The sequence below is a fragment of the Anastrepha obliqua genome, chromosome 3 (assembly GCF_027943255.1).
Source record: "Anastrepha obliqua isolate idAnaObli1 chromosome 3, idAnaObli1_1.0, whole genome shotgun sequence".
In the NCBI taxonomy this organism is placed as follows: Eukaryota; Metazoa; Arthropoda; class Insecta; order Diptera; family Tephritidae; genus Anastrepha; species Anastrepha obliqua.
The window spans coordinates 126981966-127007978 of record NC_072894.1 but is presented as its reverse complement, the minus strand read 5'-3'; the positions used below and the strand labels follow the sequence as shown (position 1 = coordinate 127007978).

Here is a 26013-nt window from a genome sequence, read left to right as displayed (position 1 = left end):
GATGGATAATATTTCTTGATTTCAACGATATTGTCTTTTTTTTGCGCGATCTAGTGTATTTGTTGCCCGTTCTTGGAGAAATCGCAGTGGGAGGCGGTTAAAGCACTAGACTTAACGTCCATTACTGTCCTGATGCAATACATCAAAAGTAGCATCTGCTTGTATCCACTCCCTGTTTAGCTCTTTTGATGAGAGAGCCACCCCTGTCTTATCAGTACTCCCCTACCCGCTATATCCCTCTTCATACCATAGAAAAGTGAGTTCCTATGTATGTCTTGTATCTTCAGTTTACTTGCACTTTCGTGTATTGATGGCGTACAGGTTTTCTTGCCGTTCGTATCTTCGCTTTGCCTGTTCGCTGTATGCTATATGCTGTACATCGTTCCATGCTTTTTTACTACAGGCGAGTTTATCTTTTAGTGTTTTCCTAAATCTTTTGAAACGATGGCATACGAAAAACAGTGCGATGAACGTTTGCTTTGAAACATCCATGACCACTAAGGATTTGGGTAAGGTAGTAATCGACCTCTCCGTGATTTCTTTCAAGCCATTCTTTTACTCTGGGGATGAGGCGATGGGTTCACCTGCCTTTTGTTGAATTATCCCATCGTGTCTGCCACTGAATTACGCTAGGCAGTTTTACCGTTTCTACCCGCACAAACGGTACATAGAATTTATGCTTCGTGCATATGTAGGGGCCTTAAGTGCACCACATCAAACTGTTGCGCAAGATCGGTGTAGTAATTTGGTTTGGTGCGTAAATTGTTGGGTTTACGAGGTCAAGAAATTCCAAGACTTCAATTTAATTTCTGAGTGTACGGCTGAATAGCAAGAAGCGGATTAGTGTAATCACGAAGCAGATATTGGTATTCTGTAGCGCTGGTAATGTTTTTGGTGGGACGAGTGAGTTGTGTGTCGATTTGAGGTTGTTTTGCCTTTGTGGGAATGGGTAGCGTTAGACCGTCAAATATGTTAATGGTGTCTTTATACCCGCAACGGTTGCAGCTTATAATCTTGCTTTTGGAGAGATTATCATGCTTTCAAAAATACTAATACAAGCGTATTGAAGACATTGATTTGGTTGCTACTTTGACGACCCTCTCATTTTGCGTGTCTTGGAAGCCCTGGTAACGTGATTCAACGCTCAGTTCATACGATGGGGTGAAAGGAAGAGCACCAGTAGCTGATTTGAATCATTAATTGACAGGGATGTTGATTTTTCTTAAATTTGTTGCAGATGGCCATCAGTAGATAGCGATAACATGTCATGGGGCAAGGCATATGCTGATAGCTGTTTCTATATGTGAACCTTTTTTTAGTGGCGTTGTGGATATTGTTCTCTTACTCTGCATTTGTGCTTACGAAAGAAATTTTATTTCCAACGCTATTTGCCAAATGATTAATTTTCTGGTCCATGGCCTGAGTATTTCGCTAGAATATTATCGGCGTAGGTTCGAATAAAGTATATTTCTTTAGATTTGTTGAATTCCTCTATGAGTGAGTTTGTGTATACACCATATTATACAAGACAACGGAGAACTGTTATTATTATGCATTCCCAATACAGCCACGGGGAATCCTGCTGGTGTTTGGCCGGTTATAAATCCGGGTAGTTCCAGTAACGTAGAACCGACTGTCTTGGATACGTCGTAGTAGCCGTCCATCCGTGTGGTTATTAGTCGGTTGGATAGAAAGAACGAAATTATACGAAATAGTTTCTTTGGAATAACGCATTCGTGAAGTTGCTTGATGACAAAAATGCATATGTATTACGCGCTCTCAAATTCCCAAATAAGACGACGCTGTGCTTTTTATAAGCTGAGTTTTCTTTTAACTTGTTTTCTAATTGACGGCATAGAGTGTGTTTATTCCTTTCTGGAAGAAAAGCATGTTGTTATATCCAAGGAAGTCGTTAGGCGTTTTTTTTTTATTATTATATATAAGAAAAGTAGAGGAGATCCACTACTTTACATTTAAATGGAGCACTAGTGTAAACACCTTCGGCTCGCTTGTTAATGAATTTACCAGAGTAACAATAAATAATATTAATATCTTACATTATACGCTATTAGACAATTAACTCTAAATTAACTTCCTAAGCTCAGCTAACGTAAGGTACTTGTTGATGTTCTTGACGGATTCGGAGCCATAGCTTTTCAGGGCATCGGAAGGGGTGTTGTAACCGAAGACGTTGAATCTTATTGTTGAAAAATGTTGACAATTATCGAGCAAGTGGATGACCGAGATTGAACCGCTGTTGCAAAATGGACACTGTGGAGGTGGAAGACCCTTAAGGAGATGGTTATGCGTTTCTGTCGTATGACCAATTCGTAGGCGGGAGAAATTTCTAAGATCGTTACAGTTTATTCCCCTCGGGAAGGTGGGTGACTGCCTTACCGAGTTTAATGCTGAGTAGTGATGCCGGAAATTATTCCACTCAGAAAGTTTGGCTTTGAAAAATTTTGCTTCTGAAAGCCTAAAAACATCTTCTTTGAGAATCACGTTCAAGGCGATAAGTGGTTGATTTGCTGCCAGTCTTGCTCTTTCATCAGCGGCTTCATTGCCAGGTATTCCTACGTGGCTTGGAACCCACATGATTTTGATTAAATTGTTTCTAAAACGTTGCGGATCGTTGAGATGGTAAAGTTGCTTTTTGGTATGTTGGTTACTGAACGAATGGTGGACATGTTGTCAGTACATACAACGTATTTTTCACCAGTTCGGAGAGCATACTGCATTGCCAGCAGAACGGCGTTTGCTTCTGCAGTAAAAACGGAGCAGAAGTTTAGTAGATGACCAGCTGAAATTGTGTTATGGTCGGAGTCTACTACCGCAAAGGCTGTGGTGGAAACAGTTTTAGTCCCGTCCGTGTACAAAAATTTCCATCCTTGTTCTTTTAGATTTAAGGCAAGTTGTTCGAAAGCTTGACGGTAAACTGTAGGAGGAGTTGTACTTTTCTTAAAAGAATGCATGTCTAGGTACAGCAGACTATTAAACTGGAACCATGGCACAGGACGTTTGTAATCGAATTTCTCTGGTTTGATAGGAATACCTAGTTCATTCGCAGCATTTAAACATCTCGTAATCGTTGACGGTCGATATCCGTGTTTTTTCTTTCTGCTTGCCGAATAAACCGCCTTGAGCAATACTGCATTCTTGCACCGAAGGAGCTTTGGGATCAATTTGATGGTTAGGCGTTTTATTTAATATTTTTTCAAAGGTTTTGGGCTGGTTTTGGGATGGGTATTAGTGTTGCCTGTTTCCAGTCATGAGGTACTTTGCCCGTGTCTAAAATTTTGTTGTACAATCGACATACGGGCTTTTGAAGATTGAGCGATATATTTTTTAACATTGAGTACGTTTTTTATCCTACATTAAATTCCGATGCTGTAATTTCTTTGATACTTTTTATTAAGCTCAATGCTCGCTCTATAAGATCGGCAATTTGATTAGCAATGTTAACAGAATTTCTGAATAGCTTTGGAAAGTTTTCAGCTCTTCACCACTAAGATTATTTACTTTTTTCCAAATTATTCTGCTGCACAAGTGTGTTTGTAAGCTTGGCAATCTAGAAAGGAAGAGATTAATGTTGTTGTAGTTGTAGCAGCAACTTTGTCATGTCAGTATAGTGTATTCACCGGTCGTCTTCGTCTAGCTCATCTAAAGGTAGGCCCAGGAAACTTGGTGATTCGACAGGTTGGGTCCAGATGGAGAGGGGTGTTGGATGAGTGGGTTTGATGGGACATGTGAAAAGGTGGTTAGTGCCGTGCGGGGTGCCTTCACACGGCGGACATATATTTAGTATGTCGGGTTCGATTCTGGATAAGTAGGAGTTTAACCTGCTACAGTATCCAGAACGTAGTTGTGCCAAGGTTACGCGGGACTCTCGGGGAAGTTGGAGCTCTTCGTCTGCGATGAGTGGTGGTTAGACTCCGATGACAGCATTCGGGGGTCGGCAGCTTAAGAAGGTGGTAAGGGTCACCCGATGAATGTCGTTGATTGTCTGTCTGCACACTGTTCCCTCGGCTGGTGGGTTTTCCGGGTTTCAGTAGTGGGACCACTCTCCCTGATTTTCACTTGTCAGGAATAATAAGAGTGGCCATAAACATATTGAAGACCTTAGTGAGATATTCTACTAGCAATGGACCCAGCTTTTTTAACATCAGCATGTTAAGTCCTTCAGGGCCAATGACTTTAGATGGTTTCATATGATTGATGGTCCCCTGAACCTCATCATTGGAGAAAGCAAGTGGCTCACTGTTGTACGTGAGTTTGTGCAGCCGTCTGGTGGTTTGCATCTGTCGGCCGGATGAGGCAGAATAAATTGCCGGCTAAAAAAGCTCGCGCATCTCTTCGGATCCGACGAACTACAACCGTTGAAGATGATATCCACCTTGTCGTTGTGCTTCGTCGTGTTTGATATGGACCTTACGGTGGACCAGAGCCCACTCTCTCCAGTATTGAAGTTGCAGGACTTCAAGTGCTCTTCTTATTTGACCCGCTTGTGTTGAGTTACCAGTTGCCAGATCCCCAAATTGAGATCCTTTATGCGGGGATCCTCGGGATCGGCCTGACGTAGGTGGTCCCGCTCGTTTGACCGAACAGCTGCTTCAGTTGGGAAATTAAGACGTATGTGCCGGATCCTTCCAGCAGGTATGAAGCGAGCCGCGGCGGCTGTGATTACCTTGCGGAATGCGTGTTCGCCTGCGCGCACATCGGTGCGAATGGGGAGACCAGTGAAGATGTCCTCAGTAAATTTCGCGAATCTGGCCCAATAAGCTTTATTAAAGTTGATGTATGACCGGTGATCCGCGGAAACAGAGTCGGCAAGTTTCTCGATCGAGATGATAATGGGCAAGTGATAGCATATGTCGCCAGGGTATGCTATTTATCAGACCGACGCTAGCAATTGGGATGTCAGGCGAGCTGCTGTAATTGTCCACTACCCTGGTGGGGACGTCGTCGTTTACTGTGCTGAATGCCGAGGCGTCTATCTGCTCTGCCAATTGATGTCTCCTACCATCATTTGGTAGGCTTGAGTGCCAAAGATCGTGATGCGCAATAAAGTCACTTACAACCAATCGGTTTTCACCCCTGATGAGCGCACTTATATCAGGGTGATATCCTGCCGGGCAGCAGGTGACCGGGGGTATATATACGTTAAATATTTCGAGCTCGGAATCGCCTGATCGGACAGCTATAACTTGACATTCTAAGGTGCTGTCCCTGCGGTCGATGCCATCATCGATGAGACCATACTGCTCTGTATGATGGACTAAGAACACAGAGCCCCCACCGTTGTCTCGCTCACGATCCTTTCTATGCACGTTGTAGCCTGGTGATCAGGGAGGAGCTAGCTTGAGGTTTTGCATCTTGGGCCGCAGCTATCGTGAGTCCATGATGGCTCATGAAGTCGACTATCTCATCTATCTTGCTCATGAGTCCGTTGCAGTTCAGTTGGAGGAGCTTGAAACTCCTCTGGAGTGTGGTCGTAACACGGGGTGTGAGGGACGCGTGATATTGTCTGCGTTGGTCCTGCTGTGCGCTCCGCAATAATTGTTGCGGCCCGATGTTGACGGGCGGCCGCGCCACGGGGGGCGGTGGCGGATGCAGAGCTCTGCAGCGGGGCGCATCGTAGTCGCGTGTCCACTCACGGGTGGTGCGCAGGCCAGAGCACCTCCGAAAGTGGCACCAGCCATTGCTAGATTTTCACTTGACTGTTGTCAGGTTCCGAGGGACTCTGGTCTGACACACGGAACAGACTGTGCGGAGACCAAGAGCTGCTGGTTTGTCCCCGCACCGCGATAGGAGCAGTAGGGTTGTGGGTCGATGGTGGCAGGAGCAACACGTGGCCACATACCTTGTGGACCACTCCCTGTGTGCCTTAACGCTTGAGCAGGTCTTAAGATGGCACCACCCGTTGCACCTAACTGAAGTGGAGTTCGGGTGGAGCCGTTTGTGGCATATAAAGGTTCGTTAGTTGCCTGTTCGATTTTGACAAGTTTGACGTCGAACAAAACGAGGAGAAATTACATGTTTGTGAAAATTCAGTGGATGACATGGTAATATTGTGACTTGTGAGATTAAAACTAAACAAAGTAGTGCAAACGAAGTGCCGCGTGTTAAATTGTTAAAGCACAAATGAATATAAAGCCTGCGAATGCAGTTTTTATGCGGAAGACGCCGTGGCTAGAAAGTATGTGTGTGTACGTATAATTTCTGGTGTTTCGTTGTTTCCATTGCTTTCGCCTACTCTTCTTCCAGAGAACGTTGATGTATAGAGAAGTCTAACGGGTTACGAATAGACTGAATTGTCAAAAATGAAGCCTAACCGCCGCCGTGGTGTGGTTAAAACTTTAACGGAGCTGATTATAGTTGTTTCTCTCTTTAGTATATTGGCTCTGCGAAGTTTTGGCTTCTGTAGAAAATCTTTTCTTACCCAAGAGAAAATTAAAGAGTGTGCTAACTTAACACTATCCATACTGGTGTGAGGCTGGGTCAGATGATTCGGAATCCCGTTGGATAGCTGGTTTCACAGGTTTCAGTAATGGGACCACTCTCCCTGATATCTACTTGTCAGGAATTATAGGAGTGGCCATAAACATATTGAAAACCCTATTGAGGCATTCTACTCCCAATGGACCCACCTCTTCAACATCAGCATGTTTAGTCCGTCAGGGCCAATGGCTTTAGATAGTTTCATATGGTTGATGGCCCCCTGAACCTCATCGCTCAAGAAAAATGTATTATTAGTTTATTTTTATATCTAAAAGGACTGTCTTTTGAGGTAAATGTTTTATGCTGTTCCAACATAAAGATCATCAGTTGTCACTTACATCTACATATAAGAATACTTATCAAATACTTATACCTATATGCTGTAATCATAATTCTTTATCATGTTTTCAATATAATGTACATATTTATGTAATTTTATTGAACATCATTTCATAGAGAAATGTGTATAGTAATAATGTTACGGATTTTCTTACGTTTAAATTCAAATAAATCTCTTACAATAAGTCCTCTGAGTTCGATCACTAGTTTGTCAAATAAAATCACAAATTAATGGTGACACACTTGCTTTTCTTTATTTCCAACACATTAAATGTACACGTTCAGCTGAATCACTCTATTATTTTTCGTTTATTCGCTCACAAGTTCAATTTGCAACTGAATATCCTATGCGCATGCACCTCAGCTTAAATGCATTTGCTTAATACCTATCGTAATTTCTAAATCTGGCAGCTCGTTTCTTCTGGCGAGTTCTGTTATAGCAGCAGCTTACTAGTCACCTGTTGTCTTCGTCTAACTCATCTAGCGGAAGACCCAGAAAGCGTGCTATGTCTCGCTATCTGCTGTCACTATTAAGGCTAATTCATGTTTTTGTTTTGGCCTTTCGTTCGCTATTGTTGCCAGTCGGTTCGCGAAACTTTGCTATTGTGGTAACACAGGTGAGAGTGTCGTACGGGAACACACCTATACCTATCAGTGTGGCCATACTGATTTCATTATTCATTTTTATTCACTATTCAACTTAATTTAACGTCGTTATGATTTCGAAGAAAAGAGATCATTCGAGAAGCGTTCTTGCAACTACAAGACATATATAAATTAGAGTTCGTTTACAAGTTTTATATTTTATCTTAATCTTGAGTTTTCATAGGAAATAAAGCGTATTAATTTTAATATAAAAGTATATGTGGAGTTTTATCCCCCATATAACAGTACATATTTATAATTATTAAACAGGGCCTTTTCGGGAAATTTTTATCAACTCATGTTTATGTAACATAATTAATCGCACATATTCGCAACACGTTTAAAAAAAAGATTGAAAGAGGGGAATAGAGACCGCACCCTCCAGAGGCTTATAATTTTTAAGTAATTCATTGTTAAAGTTGTGTAATTTAGTGAAAAGTTGAAAAATCAAATAAGAATGTGATTCATATGCACAGACGTTCACTGGAAGGTTGTTTGTAAGTCTGCAATGTTTTTTGCTTCAGTTTAGAATTGAGAAACATTTTTGAAAATGTAATAATATTTTTTTATTGAAAAAAAGAGTCACAAGAAAAAATTTCAAATAAAAATGCGACTGTGTTATACACGTATATGAATAATCCAAATATGAAAAAAATTATATTAAAGGTATCCTAAAAAATAAAAAAATAATTAAAACCGAAAAATTACGGTCTATAAGGGTATTTTATTGCTTCGTTAAGTTTTACGGAGGCGGCGACTTGAACTCGTTACTGCGTGGGTGGCCTTCCGCTGCACTTCGAAAAAGTAGAGTTCATTAGTCCATTTCCGGCTACGCCATCCACAGTATTTTTGCACAGAACACCTTTCCCCGTGGGCGGCCAAAAATAAAAATTTCATATGCATGTGTGTAGTAAGGAGGCACAATAACCGCCGTCTCCATCACCAACACTGAACTGAAATGTATAATTTTTGTTTATATTTTTATTTTCATTTGCAGGTGTCCGACAGAAAAATACCGTTGCCAAGTGAAGATAATGATAAATGCATTTGCATTTAATTTTCATTGAAATATTTCAAATAGAAGTATAGATACAAGTGAAAACACGCGTGTTTTTAAAAATATATTTTATAATGTGCCAAACTATAGTGAAATTCCCGAAAGCACTTTGAAGGCAAATATTTTCCAAATTAATATTTCCGGGAGTTGTACGTGTTGTTCCTGAATTTCTCACTAAAATCTCCTCCATTAAATAAATCATTATACTTTGCCTCAAAAAGCCCATTGATTAATTTTACGAAATTTTTATTGGAAAAAATGGTTTAACTTATTTATTATACCACGGGTTATAATTACATTCACAGTACTAGGCTTAAAACGATATTATTGTTCTTTGACCATACAATCTGGCAAGGAGTATTCAACTTTCGTTTCTCAGTCAATATTTTCATTTTTGTTTCGTACGAGTAGTATTTCTCAAATATCAAAGAAATTGTAAAAAATTTTAGGAAAGTATCTCTTCGAAGGTGATTTTTTATAAATAACGAAGAAGCTATGTTATCATGGTAACCACTGAATGCTATTAAACAAGGAAAACCTGGAAAACGAAATCATTCATTGGCGTAATTTCTTTTTGCAAGCACTTTGTGAAGTACGTATAATTGCAAATTGTTTTGTTTTCTCAAGACTATGATGCAAACGTGTGTCATCTGAAGCATCGAAAACATAAGACCTGGAAATAGCCATGAAAGAAATGCATATGTTTCTCAAGAATTGAACACATATACGTACATATGTAGGTAGTTACTTGCGTGTTGTTCGATTAAGTCATGTTGTTTACGATTGTGCCTATACATTTTTACTATTTTTCTGAATAAGTAAGTTCCTTAATTAGAAATAGATAAATAAAATAATCAAATGTTTTAAATTGTTGGAGAATTCTATAAGTATCTATTTGAAGATCAATGTCGATGAAAATCGATCTAATTAGAAGAAAATTACAATTTCAAATATTGGGGGGATGCTGCTGGAGTGAAGTTTATGTACCGTTGATGTTTATGTAAATCCGATCATCGTGGAAAAATAGATAAAAAAAAATCAACGTCAGTGACCTAATAATTTATGAAACGAAAATCAATAACTTTTTATATTATTGAATCATCAAGCAAAATTCTACTCTTTCTTTACCCCAACTTGCTACATATGTCTGTAGGTATGAATGCCAGTAAATATTCTTCATTGGTTCAGTGCAGTGAAATGATTTAATCGTTCGGAAGTACCAGTTATACAACTGCTATAACCACTAATAATAGCAGGAAAAGTTGTATTTCTCTCACGAGCGACCTCTAAATCTTTGTACAACAGGACATACTCATGTTTCAATAAACTGCTACAACAAAATCAACAACGCTTCAATAAATGTGTTCTCGAGACCTCTGTCGAATTCTTTCATGACAGAATATAAATTACTCAACCGTTTTTGCATTCGAGAATATCACTGTATCGGTATCCTCTTGCTAAAAGAATTAAAATACCATGTCGATTTTTGTGTCCTATAATGAGGCTTTAAAATTATAAATCATGTCTTGCAGTTGGATTGAATGATACATCTGACTCCAGCTACACATCAGCATGGCTGCCGTAAATTGCACTGAACATTTATTGCCATAAACACAGGAAATAATGGGCTTACCCACAACCACCCCTGCGGGAGGACAGTCCTAGTAACGTTGTCTTTCGATACAGACAGCCATTCTACGCTACAAAGATGATACTCAACTTCTTCCCGCCAGGGTTGAGACGGTGGTCCGCAAACTACCTGTGTGATCGGTGGTCGTCAGTCATATTTCGAGATTAAATGTGAAAACAGAAGAGGATAAAGCTGTGAGTGGTTGTTGTAGCAGTATACTTAACCCTATCAGTGTAGTGTAAATCACCGGTCGTGTTCCCAGTAAACTTGCTGTTTCGACAGGTTGGGTCAAGAGGAAGAGGGATGTTAGAGTGGGTTTGATGTGGCATGTGAAAAGGAGGTTAATATCGTGCGGGGTACCTACACATGCATAAAGCGACGAGTGCCGCAGGCTGGTGTCCTCTTACCTTCGCTTTTCGAAGCTTCCCCAACCACCAGAGGGGGTTTCAGGGCTCGATAATGGAGTCTGGCAATGACATCTATGACTTGTGTTCCATTTCCATGGCAGCCGGTTCTACGTTACCGGAATGACTCGGGTTTTTCCCGACCAAGGGCTGCCGCCCCAGTAAACTAGCCCTGTCTAGTAAACCACTTATCATCAACCACCTTTTCACATGCCCCATCAAACGTAACACCTCCCTCCCAACTTGTCGCAACAGCACGCTTCCTGGGTCTACCGTTAAATGAGTTAGACGAAGACTGGTACTACATCGCACTGACAGGGTTTAGTAAGCTGCTACAAAAAAACGACTTGTGTTCCAGAGATTCTCCCATCAGCCTTTCTCGTTTCTTCACAGCAAGGAATCTTCAACTTTCCCTTAATACGCGGCGATCTTATTAACCACCTGGACGAAGCAGATTAAACTTGAATTAAGGGGGAAAGTCGATGGTACACCAATACCAGCTGTGAATAACCACAAAATATTGGTGACCCCAATGGTGATTGATAATTTGCTCTCCTTCTCGGTATATACAACCTCAATTGTCCCTTAGATCCAAAAACCGCAACAAGGTCCTCAAATCGCTAGCCGTTAGCCCTTGGATTAAAGGCAAAGGATGTTGCGGGGACATTAAAAGCAGTTGGCCGGCCGGTTCCGAACCGGTTCCTATGCCTTCCGGGCGTGGAATTAAAATCACCATGAGTGTAAATTTTTTTCTTAGGCTTTTCCCCAAGATTTGGAATATAGCTAAAATGTATGCAATGGTGGTTTAACCAATTCGCACGTCACATTGATAAGTTTCAATCAATACACTGGGTTAAATTTTTCACTAAAACGCTCAACATTTTTTTAAGGAAGCAGATCTCGAGATTATTAGCACAGCTTGTTGTTGTTGTGCGCCTACCGATGTCTCAGACGATTTTGCAAAAGACTCCTTCTATGCAGAACTGGAATATGTGATGTCAAAATCATGTAAATATGACATAAAAATGCTCCTCGGAGATTTAAATGCAAAGGTGGGAAACACCAATATTAGCAAAGACGTTGGGGGAAAGCACTCTCTACACGACGAATCGAACGATAATGGTGCACGACTAATAAATTTTTGTCTAAGCAGCGGGCTGTGGATAAGCAGCGTTTCTTTTCCACACAAGAAAATTCATAAGCAAACCTGGGAAATGCCCGGAAGGAGAGGATCGAACCAGATAGATCATGTATTGATGGATAAAAGACACGCAACCTCGGTCATTGACGTCAGATCGTTTAGAGGCGCAAACTGTGACTCTGACCACTACATGGTGATTGCCAGGATAAGGCAAAAAATTTCAAATATAGGCAACGATCGCAGGTTCAAGAAAGTAAAATGGAGTACTGAGCGAATTTCAGCGGATGAGAAAGAGCGTCGTGCATACCAAGAAATCATAAAGAGTAATCTAATCGTAACAAAGGAAGACTCAGCAGAAACAATCTGGGCTAAAGTAAAAAATGCGGTTATTGGAGCAGCTAAAGAGAAAATAGGCACAAAAAGATGCACCACAAATGAGTGGTTCGATGCAGAGTGTAAAGCAGCTATTGAAACAAAAAACGAAGCGCGAAGAAAATATTTAAACAAACGAACAAGACAAAACCTACTTGAATATAACGAAAAAAGGCAAGCCGCAAAGAAAATTATAAAACAAAGGAAAAAACAGGACATCAACAGCAAAGTTCAGCGTATCGAGAATGATTTCAGTCAAGGAAATGTAAGAAATATGTACAGCGCAATTAGAAGCCAAACAAAGACATATCAGCCACGAACAAATTTGTGCAAAAACAAGGAAGGTGAAATAATAACAGAAAGAGAAAAAATTTTGAATAGATGGCAAGAATACTTTAGTGATCTTCTGAATATAGAACATGCAACAGACTACGGTCCATACTGTATAGATGAGACATACTTTACAGCAGAAAACTTCATAGAAGCACCGGGTCGTAACGAAGTGGTAGAAAGTCTGAAAAAGTTAAAAAATAATAAAAGCAGCGGAAGTGACCAAATAAATGCAGAACTTCTAAAATACGGCGGTGAAGTACTCAATAACATGATAACAGAACTGATGCGCAAAATTTGGGAAACCGAACATCTACCGGAAGAATGGAACAATAGCCTTATAGTACCATTACATAAAAAAGGCGACAAAACAAATTGTAATAATTATCGAGGCATATCTCTCCTCAACACTGGTTATAAAGTCTTTACAAATATACTCAATAAAAGGTTGAGCGTATATGCTGAGGAAATTTTGGATGACTACCAGTGCGGTTTTCGCCAGGGTAGATCCACAACATACCAATGTTTCACACTAATGCAAATTCTTGAGAAACACAGAGAGTTCGAACTAAATCTGCACTGTCTGTTCATTGATTTTAAGCAAGCTTTCGACAGCATCAATAGAAACTGTCTGGATGACATATTGCTTAAACAAGGTATACCGGTAAAAATTATAAAACTAATTCAGATGACACTATCAAACACTAATGCCAAGGTTATGATAAATGGAGATGTTACCAACGAATTCAGCATTTCATCAGGTGTAAAACAAGGCGATTCACTATCAGCGACAATTTTTAATTTATTACTACATGAGGTAGTATGCAAACTGAAATGTGGCAATTCGATTTTTAATTGCAGCTCGCAAGTGTTAGCTTATGCCGATGACATTGTCGTGATTGCACAGAATGAACATGAGCTTAAGAAAATTTATATGCGATTGAAAAACACAGCTTTAGAAGTGGGTCTACGGGTAAACATAGATAAAACGAAATATATGCACTTCGCAAAGAAACCGAGTGAAGATGCACACATTGAAATAGATGGTGAATGCATACAGAAGGTCGACAAATTTAAATACTTAGGTTTTTTCATCAGCAGTAATTCTGACACCTCCGTTGCAATAAATGACCGAGTAAGTGCGGCAAATAAAGCATTCTTTGCTCACATAAAATTATTCAAATCCCGATTGCTATCAAGAGATCAAAAGATGGCAATGTATAAAGCGCTTATAAGACCCATACTAACATACAGCAGTGAGGTATGGGTACTTAAAACAGAAGACATGGACCAAATACTAAGGTTTGAAAGAAAGATACTGCGAACAATATATGGTCCTTCCCGGCGAGATGACGGAACGTATCGGATAAGATACAATCATGAGCTAGACACATTGATACGTAATGGAAACGCAATACGCTTTATAAAAAGTCAACGAATCAGATGGCTGGGGCACATGTACCGAATGCCCAAATGGAGAGCTGCCAATATAGCGTTCCATAGACAACCAATTGGACGGAGATGTCGAGGGAGACCAAACAAACGCTGGGTAGATGAGGTCACAGCCGACCTGCAGAAAATGGGTATCACAAACTGGAAAGGAGTAGTAGAGAATCGATCGGAGTGGAGAACCGTAGTTGTGGAAGCAATGGTCTGCACAAAACTGTAATGCTAATGATGATGTTGTTGTTGTGGTTATAGCAGTTTACTAGACCAGTTTACTGCCAGTGCGGTGTAGTCACCAAGCGTCGCCGTCTAATTTATCTAATGGTAGGCCTGAGAAACGTGCTGTTTCGACACGATGGCTCCAAAGAGGAAGGGGTGTTAGATGAGTGGGCTTAAGAGGGCATATGAATAGGCGATAGGCGGTTAGTATCTTGCAGTGTACTTTCATATGCCGGTCATAAAGCCTGTCTAATTGAAATGTGACCCGCGAAATTGAAAAACAAAATTATAAAACAAATTAAGTGCTACTAAATAGGCGTATCCTTTTCACAATACGCGCTGTGCGATTTGTTAGTTTTGGGAGAAATTTAGAAAGCGTGCGTTGTCTTTACAAAATGAGTTCTGCCTATGTAAAGCGATTTAAAGCAGTGTTTCTATGTACACATCCTGAGAACCCAAAAGTGTAACGTGCATCTGCAGAAATGGTATACCAAAGTTAAAAACGTTGAAGAGGTCCCAGACGAGGCAGAAGATTAATGATTTGTTTGTGACAAAGCCGAAATTATCGTTGCATGAAGCTGAAGCAGTTTTAATGAAAATTGGTGTTAATGCCATTGTCTGCCGAGGGGCGACCGCTATTAGAAAAAACTTTTTCTTAATTTTGGTGTTTCACCGAGATTCGAACCTACGTTCTCTCAGTGAATTCCGAATGGTAGTCACGCACCAACCCATTCGGCTACGGCGGCCGAATGTGATTAATGAATGTAAATTTCGTATCAAAAATAACACCCAGGTATTTTATTTGATCAACAGTCTGTCAACAGTTTTCATAAATAAAACGCGATTTTGAGTAAGTCGCATGAAAGCACTTTGTAATATTTAAGCAAATATGAGATCTAGCGCACCACGAAGACTGTCAGACTGTATGCTGTTCACTAGACAGGGCTAGTTTACTGGGGCGGCAGCCCTTGGTCGGGAAAAGCCCGAGTAATTCCGGTAACGTAGAACCGGCTGCCATGAGACAATGGTGGTGGCCTAGCGTTTATAGTCCACCACACAGTGCAGTATCGTCTCATTGATGAAGGGATCGACCGCAGGGACAGTACCTTAGAATGTCAAGGCATAGCTGTCCGGGCAGGCGGTTCCGAGCTCGAAATATTTAATGCCCAGCAGGATATCACCGTGATATAAGTGCGCTCATCAGAGGTGAACACCGATTGGTTGTAAGTGACTTCAATGCGCATCACGATCTTTGGCATTTAAACCTGCCAAACGATCGTAGGGGACAGCAATTGGTAGAGCAAATAAACGATTCGACATTCAGCACTGTGAACAACGACGCTCCCACCAGGTGGGCAATTGCAGCAGCTCGCCTGATCTAACAATAGCTAGCGCGAATTTTAAAAAAGCTAATTGGGCCGGTTTCACGGAATTCACGCGCTGATGCTGAAGCACCTGGGACCATTGGGAGTAGGATTTCCCACAAAGGTCTTCAATCTGTCCTTGACCATTCTCATCATCCCTGCCAAGTGGAAAGCAGGGAGAGTGGTCCCACACCTGAAACCTGGGAAACCCGCCAACCAAGAGGAATCTTATCGTCGGATAAATCTCCTTTCCCCATTAGTGAATACACTTGAGGCCCTACTATTCCCACTCTTCACGAAACACCTGGCCCCAGCCCCACATCAGCACGGCTTCCGACGAGTGCATAGCGGGATACGGTATACTAGACAGGGCTAGTGAAGGCACCCCGCACGACACTAACCACCTTTTCACATGCTCCATCAAACCCACTCATCTAACATCTCTCTCCCTCTGGACCCAACCCGTCGAAACAGCTAGTTTCCTGGGCCTACCGTTAGATGAGCTAGACGAAGACGACCGGTGATCACACTACACTGACAGGGCGAAGATACTTCTACAACAACGAGTGCATAGCACCACTACTGCACTCACCGCCATAAACGCCCAGATAAACCAAAACCGCCCCGATAAACCAAAACCGCCCCTGCGAGAAGACTGTCCTAGTAGCGTTGGACCTGAAGAAGACTCACCGACCTTTCTCGCTTTTTCACTGCGAGGAATCTCCAACTTTCCCCCACTAAGTCCACGACGACCCTCTTTACCACCTGGAGGAGGTCAAACTGTCCCTTAAGGTAAAAGTCGACGACACACCAGTCCCTACGGTAAGCAACCCCAAAATTTTGGGTGTAACCTTCGACAGTTTGCTCTCCTTCTCAGCGCACAAAACCGCAATTGCCACTAAAGTCCAAAATCGCAACAAGGTCCTCAAATCGCTTGCCGGCAGCACTTGGGGCAAAGACAAAGAACTGTTGCTATCGACATTTAAGGGGTTATATGGGTTTCGTCGGGTAAAGAAAGGCGTATTTTCAATATTTTTTTTTCTATGTAAAAAATTATTTATTTAATTCAAACTTTTTTCTGTCTTATAGATACATGTTTCAAGAATAATTTCTGAAATTTTCAAAAAACAAAAAATTAAAACTCCTCCATTGTGACGTCATATCCGGTGACCCCTCGAAAAAAAGGTGCGTCCGCGTTGTCAGCATAACTCCTGACAGGCTCATCAAAAATGAAAAAACAAAAATTAGTGCTTTAGTTAAGACCATAAACTCAAGCTTGAACGAAGGAAAGAAAAAAAAAGTAAAAATTGGAATTGGCAAAAAAATGAAAATCTTGGTCAAATTTGCTTGACATTTTGTCTTTTTTAAATAGTTGTAATTGAAAAAAAAAAAACAAAATCCTTTGTTCAAGCACGAGTAAATTGTATTTCGAACACCTGTGTAAAATTTCATCAAGATCGGTTGAATAGTTTTCGAGAACATGTGACAACCGACTTTGAAAACACGGTTCCGAGAAAAACGCGTTTAAAGTTTTGAGTAACAATAAAAGTGGCTTGGAGCGCACACATTCCAATGGCTGTATCTCCGAATTTATTATTCGGATCGACTTGAAAATTTAAGATAATATTCCTGAGATGTTGTAGAAATTAATAATATACTACCATTCGGACAGCGACCGGTTGCCTTCTGATGTCCCCTGTTCAACACCTTCACAACGAGGCACAAATGCTCCCAGTAATGACGCATAACAAACTGCTCAGCAAGCAATTCCTGCTGGGATGTTACCGCAGGTTTCACCCGTGCAGACACCTGCTTTAGTCTGAGCCGCCTCCCCGGCACGTCAGGAGATACCTCTTAAACTACGCCGACGAAATCCAGGACATAACTGACCGTAATTTACTGGACCCGACAGTGTTTAGACAGTCAATAAACGCCATTCACCGAGAGACCGTCACCACCTTACGGTGAATGCCGTAATCGGAGTCCAACCACCACCTATAGCAGTTGAACAGCTCCAGTTTCCTCGTGAGACACTTGTAGCACTGGCACAATTACGTTCTGGATATTGTATCCAGAATCGACCCCGACTTACCAAACATATGTCCGGCATGTGACACCCCGCACGACACTAACCACCTTTTCACATGCCGTCTAAAACTGACTCATCTAACACCCCTCTCCCTCTGGACCCAACCCGTCGAAACAGCATGTTTCCTGCTCCTACCTTTAGATGAGCTAGACGAAGACGACCGGTGATATGCCCTACACTGGCGGGGCTTATATTACTGTTAACAAACAAACAAACTGTCAGACTGTATGTTGAGTATGTCGGGTGTCTATCCTGCATAGGTAGGAGTTTAATCTGCTGCAATATACTGAACGTAATTGTGTTAAAGTAACGCGGGACTCACGAGGTATATTAAGCTCTTGCTATTATTGTTGTCTTCAGTGTAGTTGAAGAGGTGGATCCTGACTCGCATGGGAGATACTCAACTAGGAGCAAGTGCCTGCAGAATTGTTACTTATGCTCGTTTATCTGGTTGTGAAGATGGTACAGGCGAGATATCAGGAGACATGGCTGACAGATCTGAAGCGTAATCCATTGCGAATCACTAGTACCAGGCGACCAGACGGGTGCAGCGTAATTCGGAGACGGCGGGCCGATTGCTTTAAATGTCACAGTCGGTTTTGGTGTTCCGTTGATTTTAACCTTTTTTCCAGTTTAATCTTCTTAGTCCAGGTGGTAAATAAGGTCGCCGAGGAGTTAGGCAAAGTTGAAGATTCCTCGCAGTAAAGTAGCGAGAAATACTCATTGTATTACTTACCAGCCCTCTATAAATTCTGTTTCTGTACCCTCTTTTTATTTGTATGTATATTGCCGATTGGCGTTTGTTAAATAAATAAATAAATAAATAAATATATCTAGATAAAGATTAGTAGACGTTGATCTCGAAGTTGTATGATTAAACGCGAAAGATATTTGTGGTAGGACGATCTTCTCCAAAAGTTTAGCGAGTGACGATTGTGTACATATTTTTGTGAGCTATGTCGCCCGATTTATGTGTGGGTCATATATTAAAGTTTCTATATTGTGGAAAAGAAACTAGTTTCAAGCGATTTGCTGAAGATGGGTATGTTTGGCTCTCAGAGACCTATCCTCTTTTTATAAGGTCGTAAATGGACCGATGAATTCCCCAAAATTACTGGAGTAGTTCAGGTTCATCAGCTCAAGCCCTGATATATGTGACCTAGACGACTGCTAGATGTTAAGCAATGTAACATGCACAAAATGTTATTTTTCGGAAGATTCTCACGCTGGTATCTTACGAGTTTAAAATTTATTCTTTAATTTATACATTTATATTCTCTCCGCATCTAATAATTCTGCAACCGATAATTGTTGTTAATCATTTACGTTTTTAGATGTATGGTTGCTTTTTTTACTTTTTTATATGTAAACCAATTAGCGTATAAATAAAGAAACAAACAAATAATTTGGATAGGTATACAATTTATGGATATTTCTACTTTCTTGTTAAAGGTTCGCTGGTAAAAACTCCTTGAAAACTTGATTTCTCATTAAGTGTGCATATTTGAGTCTCCCACAATGAGTGCAGATGGTTCTTCGATACGCTTTAGCGACCACACACTGGACAAAGCAACTAAAGCTAAGGTAACTCTGGAAAATTATTACAGTAATTTGGTAACTCAATATGGAGAGCGCAAACAACGGCTTGCCAAATTAGAGGCTCAGCTGAAGGATGAAAGCCTAACAGAGTCACAAAGACAAGAGAAAAGACTACAACATGCACAGAAAGAAACAGAGTTTTTACGTCTTAAAAGATTACGTTTAGGTGTTGAAGACTTCGAAGCATTAAAAGTAATTGGAAGAGGTGCGTTTGGAGAAGTGCGACTGGTGCAGAAAAAGGACACAGGGCATGTGTATGCTATGAAAGTTTTACGTAAAGCGGATATGCTTGAAAAGGAGCAAGTGGCTCATGTACGCGCTGAACGCGATGTCCTTGTTGAAGCCGACCACCAATGGGTAGTTAAAATGTACTACAGCTTTCAGGTAAGTTATTTTACATCTATTTTTTTATGGTATATACACTATGTCCTGCCATAAGTTTTGTTACAAGTTAAGTCCGTTATAAATATGAAATCATAACACTTTTTTTAATGAAGTTAGTTTTTTTTAATCATGTAAATATTATAAAAACCTTCAAATGATTCGAAAATTCAGCTATTGCAGCACGCACGGTTCCATTGTTCTCCAAGTCTGACACTGTGGCCCAATGGATTCAGATCTGGACTTCCAGACGTCCAAGCTTCTGCGGCTATGAACCCAGGAATATTGTTTTTAGCCACTGCTGAGTGGTTATTTCCTGTGGAATCTTGCTGGAACATCCAACGCTCTCCATTGAAGAGAGTTCTCCTCAATTGCTTCACCACGTCTTCTAAGACATCCTCCTTGTACACTTTTGCCCTGGTCTTAACCCATTTCCGAAGAAATGTAGAGGCGCAATGCCTTTACAAGACACTCCCCACCAAACCATTACGGAGGCTGGATGGTGGCCACGCTGAACCCTTGGGACAACATTTCTGCACTTGCACTTTTACCATACTTTTGTAATGCAATCACTACAATGAGATTTTCCTTAGCTCCCCACTCAAATGTTAACGAGCGAAATTTGCCACGAAACTGAATATAATTTATGAGTAGTAAATGCTCTCGAGGGGGTATGGTCGTTGCTTTCCTCTTTATGATGTAGATCCATTTGTATAGCTGTTCGCACGGTGAAATCAGGAGGTGTCGTTGTTGTTGTTGTAGCAGCATAAACATTCCCAATACTTACATGCGGGGAATGCTGCTGGAGTGACAGTCCTTGGCCGGATATAAATCCGGGTCGTTTCGGTAACGTAGAATAAGTGTCGTGCCGGACATCTTGAGTCCCACTATATCAGGAACGCAATTGTGCCAGTAGTGCAGTATTCAATTCCATGACTTTAAAGGGAATTTATAAAGAACAGTACTAAAGGCGACCCATCCCCTCGACTTACTTTTAGTAAATGGAGGAAATACATCTATAATGGGAGGGATATTAGTGCGATTTTTTTTAAGCTCAATAATGTCAAATTTGATAAAAAATTGTTGAAGAAAAGTTGGAATAATAATCTACATTACTATATCAAACTCTGCTAAACTAAATATTTCATGTATATCTGTTTTTTGATAGTTTGGAACGAGTACTAAATTCATATGCTGAACCACTGTTAAATTCGACAAATTATACATAGCTATAAGTAGATATGATAAGCAAAACTGCGGCGAAATAAATTATATCTGGCATTCAGGAAATTTATTAATAACAAAACTAAATTAAATAGTTCTGCTCTAACATGTTGTTCTTTACTTCATAACTAAAACAAACTTTACCAAAATTCTGGAAAATTTTAATAACTCTTATAATTTTGAATGGAGGTAGATGGATAGCCGGGATTACTGGTTCTTATGGCTTTGTATGCCGGTGGCTTCATCGTGTACTAGGTGAACATTTTTTGTTTGTGTTAAGACGAACTGCAGCAGTACGCGCACATACCGCTGGGTCCGTCAGACTGTCATCATACAGTATTCTCCCAAAAATTTCGTAACTAAGAACAAACCATAATTAAATTAAATTTGAAGATCTCAAGTTGTCTCGTTAGACTTTCCTAATGCGGGCACAATAAAGAATTACCTGTTGGAACAGGTTTAACTTCTACTTATTCTTATTAGACGCCAACATACCACACATATCGCACCCTAAATACAAAAGGGTCACAACTCAAAATTTTCTACACGAGCTTGACTTGTTTACAGTAGCACAGAAAACAAACTATGTGACATATCACGCTGAAATTTGCCATGTAAGCTTATAACAGTCCTACCAGAAAACAAAAAAATCATTTTTGCCATATGTCATCCGCGGACCGTTTTATTGATAACGTCTCGTTCATATTTGAGCAGAAGGGATATTTTGAGTTGTGACCCTTTTGTATTTAGGATGCGATATGTTTAATAGATGGCACAAACCTCTTGTGTTCCATTGCCAGCTCGTCTAGAAACCTTCTGCCTCTGATCTCACCCCATCGAAATGACACGTTTCCTGGGCCTCAACAACAACAATGAGTGGGGCACTAACCTAAGCGGGCTAAGACTGCTAAACAACAACGTCTTTAAGATATTTTATGTTATTATATATGCACGTGTAATATAACTGGTGCGTGCTACCTTTGTTAGATTTTTGGTCGCCAATTTGTGTCGGCCATCTTATTGTTGCTCCACAAGTGGAGGAGCCTACAGTTTTATGCCGCCCCCGAACAGCAGATGGTTTTTCACAGAGACATAACAGTTATAAGTCTATCGTAAATAATGTTTTCCACAGCAGTTATTAGATGGGAATTTGCCCATAAAAGTTATTTGCCAACGTTTATTTTTTACATATCCCGATTATCAATAATATGAAATGTAAACTTCATATAACTCCACATCGCAATAACTCGCAATATATATAATTGGCGTTTACACCCTTTATTGGGTGTTTGGTCGAGCTCCTCCTCTTATTTGAGGGCCTACAGATTTATGCTACCTCCGAACGGCGGATGCTTTTAATGAGGAGCTTTTTCATTGCTGAAATACTCTCGGAAGTTTGCCATTGCCTGCCGAGGAGCAACCGCTATTAGAAAAAATTTAATATTTCGTGCCCAGGGTTTCGAACCACTTCCGAAAGGCAGTCACGTACTAACCCATTCGGCTGCAGCGGCTCCACTAAATAATCTTTCCCAATTCAATAGTTTAATATTATTGACTGTTGCGCCTTAGTAGTAAGGCCACAATTAACTATTCTTACAATCCCACTCAAAATGTATTTTGGCTTTAAAACTTTGGTAAAAAACTTTACATACCATTCATATAAAACAAATGTAATTAATTACGTACTAGTCTAATTTTATCAAAATATCTCTCAAAAAAGGATCCCGTCAATTTGTATTTAATAATGGAGTTCTTACCGGGTGGCGACATGATGACGCTTCTAATGAAAAAGGATACGCTCTCAGAAGAATGTACACAGTTCTACATTAGCGAAACTGCCTTGGCCATAGACTCAATTCATAAATTAGGCTTCATACATAGGGATATAAAGCCTGATAACTTACTACTTGATGCACGTGGACATTTAAAGGTGAATTTGATATAAATATTTATGTATTTTTCAATTCAAATCTTTCGTTTTTTTCAATACTTTTTTAGCTTTCTGATTTTGGTTTATGCACGGGCTTAAAAAAGTCGCATCGTACAGACTTTTACCGGGATCTTTCACAAGCCAAACCATCCGATTTCATTGGAACTTGCGCTAGGTAATTAACTGACTATGATGCATATTGTTTTATTTGTATTTAATTAAAAAAAAATAAATTCTTCCGTTTCTGCTCTAATAGTCCAATGGATTCAAAACGGCGTGCAGAGTCTTGGAAACGCAACCGCAGAGCTTTGGCCTATAGCACAGTTGGCACACCTGATTACATTGCCCCTGAAGTATTCTTACAGACTGGTTACGGCCCTGCGTGTGACTGGTGGTCATTAGGTGTAATAATGTACGAAATGCTTATGGGTTACCCACCATTCTGTTCAGACAATCCTCAAGATACATACCGCAAAGTGATGAATTGGCGAGAAACATTAATATTTCCGCCCGAAATACCAATATCAGAGGAAGCGAAAGATACAATTGTCAAATTCTGCTGCGAGGCCGATCGCCGTTTGGGTTCGCAGCGTGGTCTTGAGGACCTAAAATCAGTGTCATTCTTTAGAGGAGTGGATTGGGAACATATTCGCGAACGTCCTGCAGCCATCCCCGTCGATGTGCGATCAATTGATGATACGTCCAACTTTGACGAGTTCCCCGACGTTTCATTGGAAATACGTAGGTTTTATTTTTGCATACGACATACAATATATAAGTTATTTCCTTTCTAAATTATCTACACAATATTATTTCATATTTCAGCATCAGCACCTATACCTCAAGGCAGCGAAATAGCCAAGGATTGGGTATTCATTAACTACACATTTAAACGCTTTGAAGTGCGAAATTTGGAGTGAAGTCATTACTATCTGGGCACAGCTGCATAGGAATGCTTCATTAAACTTGATTCAATGATTTAAAATCGAACATTACTAATTTAATATTGTATTTATTGAGTTAAATTAGAAAAAGTAACTTAACTTTAATGACTATTTATTGTTGTCTCATATCCAAACATTTGCAGATGTAAGTGTCGAGGACAGTTTGTAGTGATTATTTCAAATCTACCTATTAAGTTTTGTTAAGAAATGCTCACTTACCAAATTTATCAGATGTGTGTTTCCAGATGAAGATTTTTAATTAGTATTTTTGTTTTCATTTACTAATCATTTATCTGAATCAAATAAACGACAGTATTTTGCAATTAGTTGCACAATATTATTTATCTTTTGCTGTACTGATTCAGAATAATATAATTCAATAGAACTCAAACTACAGATGTATGCTCTTTGCCTAAGTTGAAGCGATATATTGTGAATATATAATATAAACTGAATTTAGTGTTATAATTCACAATGCTAGATGTAATAATGTATGTACTTCGCAATACTTAACGTAGAATAACAGTTTATTTGCGCTTCTGTGCTAGATGTTTCGTGTAAACACGTTAGGAATCACATTAACCCACTCTGAAAAATTTTAAATTATTTTTGGTAACGCATAGAAATAAACGATAAAAATATGATAAAATAGATATTGCAATAAACGACGAATGTGGATTTACAAATAGAACACAGATTTGTGTTTTATTTTAATTTACAAAGTAAGGTTATAGTTTTTGGGAATTTATTTCTACGACCCGCATGATAGAAAAGAAATAAAAACTAATACAACTAAAACTAATCAAACTGACGTAACTTAAATAATCTTGCCAAGAGCCAACCGTACTAAGCCATTTGGAATTGAAATATTCTTCATCTGATTAGCTTTCGACGAAACATATGGAAGTGAAATCGGAGAGTATACAAAAACATAAACATACTTATTACAACAAAAAACAAAATAGGTGGAAGCGCTTAGAAGAAAGCAAATTTCCAATACTATTTTCCACTTAAGGCGGTAAACTCAATCAACATATTTTCCAAATTTGCAATGCAGTGCATAGATACACTAAACTCGCGCGATATTATCCTCGTATAAATTTCAGGCCTCAGGAACATCGAGGGTAACGAGAAAGCGGATGAACTTGCTAAGCTAGGATCCTCCTTAAGTTGAATCGAAGCGGACCAGTAGAAGTACCCTTAAGCTGGAATAAAGCGGAGCTAGAGTTTCACTATTGCAACATTGCAAGTAGACGATGGAAAGTTGGATGTTCTGTGCCACGTCCAGGAAGGCATGACCTGACTATAACTTATCAAAATTCATTATCTTTGCAATTGTTCGGGCTTATCAAAAGTAAGATTACGAGCTTTCGACAAACCATTCCCCAACAACGTTGAATAAGTTTCAGAATTGGAATTGAGGGCCCTTCTTTTCTTTGTAGCCACTACGAAGGGACTATCGGAAATAGCACTCTGGGAAATTCAACCAACAAAACAACAGAGGATTGTGGTGTTAAAACAGCGCTGGAAAATAATTATGTAGATGTCTCCCAGTTCAGGAAACCTAGCCACTCAAATAACATTTCTCAAATAAATTTTTAACATTTCCGATTAGTACATGTACTGAACTTTAAAAACATACATACTTACATCCTATAATACAAAAAAAATGTAATGGCGGAGATTTATAGCAGCTTTTCCAGGACATAACTTCGGGGCGAGCGTGATAAGCACCTCATTTTTTTTTAATCTAGAAATAGAGGCAGTTAATAACTTTTATATGATTTTTTGAGAATGAAAAGGTTTAAGTTTAGGTCGAGGAATATTTTTTGTCTTTATTTTTTTTAAATAATTCTTATTGACAACATAAACATATAAGAAATTAACGAAAGCGTGAGCAACGAAAAAAAAAGATATATTTTCAATAACACTAATAAAAGCAAATCTAATTTCTCATTGAAAATAATGAACAGTTATGGCTCAATTATTTTAGATATGGCCCTAGTAGCCAGTGTGATAATTAAGTTAGGGTTATATTGTATATATCTCCTATAAAAAATAATAATATTTTATAGATATTCCAGTTGTGTCTCTGTCTTAAACAAGTAAATGAAAACGTTTTTAAAGTATAATAAATTATGTCCACAGAGTGACTTAACCGTCACCGTGGGAAGCAAAAAATTGTACGCAAATAGAAACTTTAAAGGTTTCCTTTTTTTACTAAAAAAATATTTAAAAACTTTTGAAAAATTCTGCGTCACTCTGTATAAAATATATTAAAGAAGATGTGTACCAATAGTTTTAAAACAAACTGTTTGGAGAGAAAAAAACCAAAAATAGAACATTTAATTCAAAATTAAACAGAACAGAAGAAAAAAAGGTTTTGAAAATAACGGGTGAT

The 26013-nt window shown here is 39.6% G+C and overlaps 1 protein-coding gene across 1 annotated transcript; it reads left to right on the top strand.

The window, feature by feature from the left end:
- Positions 1–8910: 8910 nt before the first annotated feature.
- LOC129241378 (serine/threonine-protein kinase tricornered) lies at positions 8911–24307 on the top strand. Its single transcript, XM_054877659.1, has 6 exons — positions 8911–9131; positions 18987–19517; positions 22459–22668; positions 22737–22843; positions 22925–23409; positions 23494–24307. The coding sequence occupies exons 2-6, from the start codon at positions 19053–19055 to the stop codon at positions 23586–23588; spliced, it is 1362 nt and encodes a 453-aa protein (XP_054733634.1). The 5' UTR covers positions 8911–9131; positions 18987–19052; the 3' UTR covers positions 23589–24307.
- Positions 24308–26013: the final 1706 nt, after the last annotated feature.